We start from the raw sequence: 6,000 nt of genomic DNA on the forward strand, positions 1-6,000 counted from the left end.
TTAGGGTTTAGTTCTTTTAGGAATTTTATTTTTAAAATTTTTAACGGGATCAAATTGACTGCAATGCCCAAGAAACTAGCTGTACTACAAAAGTTAAGGGTAGAAATTTCTCAATAAGTTCTGAACACTTATGTGTTTTAAGTCATATAAATTTAATTATTTAATATTTACACCAGCGCTCGATAGCACACTATATTCCTACTTGCACTCGACTCATTAAAACAATCGAACATGTTTGAAATTGATTCAAACATGATCAAAGTCAAAACAAGACGATCCATTGATCAAGCAGCTCCATATGTGCACCCGAGTTGCTTGATTCGCATACATTCCTATCGCAAAATCATAGTAATTGAACCTTCAACATCGAGTATAGGATTGGCCTTTGTTATTCACCTAATGCTTAAGTACATAGCCTGACAGAGCCGGCATTCTTCCAATCACCTTGATGAACATCAATGCCATGGACTTTCTCGGAACACAGATTTGGAAGTTGGTGTGCTTTACAACCAAAGCTATTGAAGAACTCATCAGGATCAGACTTGGATCTTTATCTCAGCCTCCAACTTTTCTGCTGTATTAGCCATAGTTTTTTCTAGCTCTACTAGTAAAAAAGCTACTGATTTTCAGCTCACCTTCACCTAGTAGAATGCAAATGCTAACGTATATGTACCTTAACCATCGGACCACCGCTTATATAGGATCAGTTCCATTTTTCCGTACATTTGTGATGGTTTGTACTAATATCTTTGCTTTTTATCAATTGTGTTTTAGGTTTATGTAGTTATACCGCTCATACCTATGCTTAAATTTCAATATACTAATTGGGCTTAAGTAGCAAAGTTTTGAAATTTAATTTAAAAAGAAAAAAAAAAAAGAAAACCTGGCTACATTATTTTTGGATTAGGTCAGGAAATTTGCCTTGCTATTCTTCTTCATCATAGTCAAGGCAAAATTTCTGTTGTTAGACTATTACCAAGATTAGGTTAATTATCTATGTCCTTTTATGTGAGGCAACATGTCCCAGATTAAAATTAAGGGGCAGATAAAATGTCATATTAATCCAAGAAAACCCAACTGCAACCAGAACTAGATTTCATGCCATCACCTAAGACGAGTGGGTTAGAAAGATTTGTTTGCTTGATATGTGATAATACAGGCTTCGTTAATAAGTTATTAATGCGAATATGCAAAACAAATGGTTACATTATAGATTCCTGTGCTTTGTGTTAAAGCTTTTTTTTTTTTTTTGGCAACAAATTTTTGGACTGCACGGATCATTCCTTGCTGCTTTTAGATTTCAAAACAGAAGCTACAAAGTACAGAACATTTTCAGTTTTAGAAATGCACCTCGGTTTTTCAAAAGGTGCATTGACTACTGTAAAGAATAGTTTCAGCTCCATGAGATCGATGCCAGTAAGATAGTTAAATCAGCAGTGATAAATGTTATGCAATGAACCACTGTTATATATAGGAAGCATGCTGCGATAATGATACCCCATGAGGAAAAACAGAAACCCTAATAATCATAGCGATGATAGTAACACTAAACCTAGAGTTATGAACTAGTTCTTCGAGTTAATTAAGAATTTCTTGGTCACATCTTTGTAGTCAAGTCATCCAAACAAAATTGTATTCCCTCGTTTATCCCAATTGTACCAAGAGACCATTATTTGGCGAAAAAGACAACAGAGAAAACATGTCAGACATAATCATATAATCAGTGCTCCCATAGCCAAAATGCGCAGGATTAGATGTAGTTGGGTATTAATGGAGCAAAATTCTTGACGTCTTCACTTGAGGAGAAGACGACAAACTGAATTTAACTCAAAAAAAAAATAATAAAATTGCGTTTAAAGGAGCTGCAATGAATTTAGTTAGGAATATGGAATTAACCTATCTGGAGAAAGATGGACAACATTAAGCAAACAACATGCGTTTGAAAAAGACTAGCATTGATGAAAGGGTTAAATGCAAAATACCCCCCACAAACTATATACCTAGTTGCAGTTTACCCCCTAAACTATAATAATAGACATTTTGCCTCCTTGAATGATATGTTTGGACAAATCTACCCCTTTTATTTTAAGCATTGTTATTTTTCTTTTTTTCCTATCATTTTCTTTTTAAATTCTTCCTTTTTTTTCTTTAAACATTGTTTAAATAAGTAGACTAGATTAGTCAAAATTTGTTTATTTCTTAATTTCATATGTCAATATTTTATAAAAAAAATCTATGGAATACAAGATTTTTTTTCCAAATGTTGAAGTCAATGTCATTTATGAAATTGAACTTTTCAAATATATAATAACAAAATAGAGAAATTGATTAATCAATTATTAGTAGTATCAATAACCAAAAAAATGAACTACTATTGTTGTTTATTCTTATTTTTTATTTCACTACAAATAACAATTGCTAACTTTTCTTTTTTATGTGATATATAATATGTTACTTTTATTATAAGTAGTTGAGTAACTGTGAACTCTTAATTAGTTTATAGGCACTTAAATTGTTGAATTACTAGATTAATACACTTTACAATATAAGCTACATATATTTTGTAATAACAAAGAGTTTATGACAAATTATTAAGAATGAATTTAACAAATAAACAAATTTAAAAAGCAGTTTAAAAAATATTAAAATTTTTGATGTAAGTCTTTTCACATCGGAGAGAGACATTGGCTAGTTCCACGAAAGAAGGAGAAAAAAAAAGAAAAAAAAATGGAAAAAATGGAAAAAGCTAATAGAGAAAAAAAAAAGAAAGAATTTAAGATAGTATGGGTAGTATTGTCCAAACATATCATTCAAGGGGGCAAAATGACTATTATTATAATTTAGAGGGTACACTGCAACTGGGTATATAGTTTGTGGGGAGGTTTTTTGCATTTAACCCTTGATGAAAAGACTAATAAAGTCAACAGTATGCCCACACAAAATTCAATTTCCAAGTCACCATTCCAACCACTTCTTTGACTAATCCTAAACTTGGAGGTTGAGCTCCATAAAAAAGTTTATTCAAAGGCAATACGATTTGGGAATTGCAATGGGAAGCAAGTCGTTAAATGAAGTAATCAAACATCACTTAGTAAAGGCTTACTAAACTAGTTAATAAAGATGTTGTTGGGCTGCTGTATTCACCATGAATTGATTTAAAGATGAAAGTTCAGGATCTTTAACATGGAATATGGTGATTTTTCTCCAATTCTTCCTGGCTTTCTCTTTCTCTTTTATTCAGGTCTCCCCGGCAGGAAAACAGATACACACACATATATATATATATGCACACACAAAAAGAGAGAGAAAACATACAAAATTTGAAGGTTCATTATCGTGAACCAGTGCACTAAGCATTTATATCTTCATCAAGCCAAAACAAAAAAGAAAGAAAGTTAAGATAGATATAAAGCCACACGAAACATTCATTTTGTTTTTCATCATTACACGTAGAATCGTTAACACATACAAATTACAACCAAGCACTAACAGGAGTAGAATTGCTAACACTTATACAAATTACAACCAAGCACTAGCAGGAGTAGAATTGCTAACACTTATACAAATTACAACCAATCACTAGCAGGAGTAGAATTGCTAACACTTATACAAATTACAATCAAGCACTAACAGGAGAGCAAATTTTTGGAGGCTTCACTAAGCCCAGACAATGGGGTTCATTAAAGATTTTCTTATATTAACTTATAGATGTATTATTTATTTTCTGCTTTGAGAAGTGAAGCATCCACATCTTTTGCAGCATGAATTAGCCATTGGAGGTAATGAATTGGAGGACGCCCATTCTCACTGATGTTCTCATATTCAATACCCCATTTGGCAAAGTTTGAGTCACCTTTTGAGATAACCTGGAACTTAGCCTTATAGGTCTTGTATTGTTCCAAAATGTGCCCTTCAATTACTTCGTAAGTGATTGACCTGTTCTCCTCATCCACTCCAATCCTCTCTTTTACAGTTTCAACTTTCCCATCTGTATAAATTTTCACCAAAGTAGATATTAAACAAAGTAATCCAGCAAAGTTAAAAGCAGTTTTTGGATCTTTTCCAGTACTAAAATTGTTTCTTAATCGATGAAGACGAAAGATACGTCAAGTGCAGGGTTGGCCTTTGTTACTCACCTATAGCATAAGTCAATAGCTTGACAGAGCCTGTAGTCTTCCAATCACCTTCATGAACATCAATGCCATGCAATTTATCAGAGCAAAGACTTGGAAGCTGGTGTGCTTTGCCAGCAAAGGTGTGGAAGTACTCATCAGGATCAAACTTGATCCTTATCTCAGCCTCCAATGTTTCTGCTGTATTAGCCATAGTTCCTTCTAGCTCTACTAGTCACAAAACCACTGATCAGCTCACCTGGATCTAGTAGAATGCAAATGCTAACGTGTATGGACCTTAACCATCGGACCAACATTTATATAGGGCCAGTTCCAATTTTCCGTACATCTGTGGTAGTTGGACTATTATCTTCAATCTCTGTCAATTATCTTTTAAATTTATGCAGTTATACCATCATACCCCATATTTTCAAAATTAGACATCTCAAATTTGAATGCGCTTAAATTTGTCTTGCCATTTCTCTTTTTGATAGTTGAGAAAATTTTGTATCATCTGGAACAACTTGTAATAGGATTAGATTTATTATCTTTGATATAAGAATAGGAGGTAACATGTCACAGATTCAAGCTCAGAGGAAGATAAGTGTAGACGTATAGTAATTGGCGAAAACTCATTGTACCGTATACTTCATTATAGACAAAATTCTGTCCTTTCACCACATATTTGCGAAATGAAAGCTCTCATAAAAAAAAAAGTGATCTAGTGGCTTAATTTTATGATCACACCTATTCTTTTCGGCAAATAGGCCCCAATTCATCAATCAAACTTTAGTCACAGGTCCTATTTTACAGATCAACCATGAGACAAAAAGCAAGACTTGGTACAATCTCATGACCAATCGCTCGAAGTTCATCAAACACAATTTCGACAACAATGAAAGCAGTAGGTACCCATTGGCCATTTCACCTCATCCTTCATGTAAAACTTTAGTCAAGAAAAAAGCTGGAGTAACATCAATCGAGCTGTTTACCTCATCGGACCTCCTTCTTCATCAATGCCAACCCATCCACCACCTGAATGAGACATTACATTACTTTGCTCATAATGCGCTCCCCACTCTAGAAATTAATATTTGACCATTTCTTCGCAATATTGCTAATTATAGTTTAGCAAAATTGCTTAGCTACAATGCTGTCCTCCAGCACCAAAAAGCATCTATAACCCCCAAATTTAGTTCTTTTTCTATCTATGAAGTATCTCTTTTTCCGACAAATAGACGACAAGGTTTTAAATTTCTTTACTCAAGTTGGAGGGCCCAATTGACTGACAAGGATTGAATCACTATCAGACCAAATGGATGCACTACACATCCGTATAAATTTAAGCAATTTATGTGGCAAACCACATACAGTAGCAAGTAGTGGAAGGTAAAATTTGAACTCTTGACCTCCTACCCCACCAAATCTTAAAGACTATGGTAGTGACCAACAGCCCAAATGACTGTTGGTTTATTTCTATCTCAGTAGTTGTTCACCCAATATTCTAAGTACAGATTTCTCAGCCCTTTTCATGTTAAAATGAAAAAGAAAAAAAAAACAGTAGGAAGTGCTTTGTCTGTTATTATTAAGGATATAATTGTTAGCTAATCTTCTTGATAGTAAAAACTTTACTTTTTCTAGTATATATAAACATCGAATGCAGGTTGTGTTTATCAACATACTACTCTTTTATTCTTCTATTTCTCTAAAATTTAAAAAAAAAAAAAACATATGTTTATTTGAACCAAATGCGCAAGCTATATCGCGTATTTTGCCTATACAAACAATTGAAGTATCATAAAGTACGCTTGCGGGGAACTCTAAGGAGTTATTCATCGTAGAAAAGTTGTAAAATAAAAATTTATTGAAATATAAAGAAAAGCTCTTA

The 6,000-nt window shown here is 33.3% G+C and overlaps 1 protein-coding gene across 1 annotated transcript; it reads right to left on the reverse strand.

Annotated features, from left to right (window-relative positions):
- Nucleotides 1-3,401: 3,401 nt before the first annotated feature.
- On the reverse strand, nt 3,402-4,414 carry LOC113751271 (MLP-like protein 34). Its single transcript, XM_027295213.1, has 2 exons — nt 4,137-4,414; nt 3,402-3,988 (listed from the first exon to the last, which is right to left on the reverse strand). The coding sequence occupies exons 1-2, from the start codon at nt 4,324-4,326 to the stop codon at nt 3,714-3,716; spliced, it is 465 nt and encodes a 154-aa protein (XP_027151014.1). The 5' UTR covers nt 4,327-4,414; the 3' UTR covers nt 3,402-3,713.
- Between the last annotated feature and the right edge of the window lie 1,586 nt (nt 4,415-6,000).

Source organism: Coffea eugenioides, chromosome 11 (genome assembly GCF_003713205.1).
Source record: "Coffea eugenioides isolate CCC68of chromosome 11, Ceug_1.0, whole genome shotgun sequence".
In the NCBI taxonomy this organism is placed as follows: domain Eukaryota; kingdom Viridiplantae; phylum Streptophyta; class Magnoliopsida; order Gentianales; family Rubiaceae; genus Coffea; species Coffea eugenioides.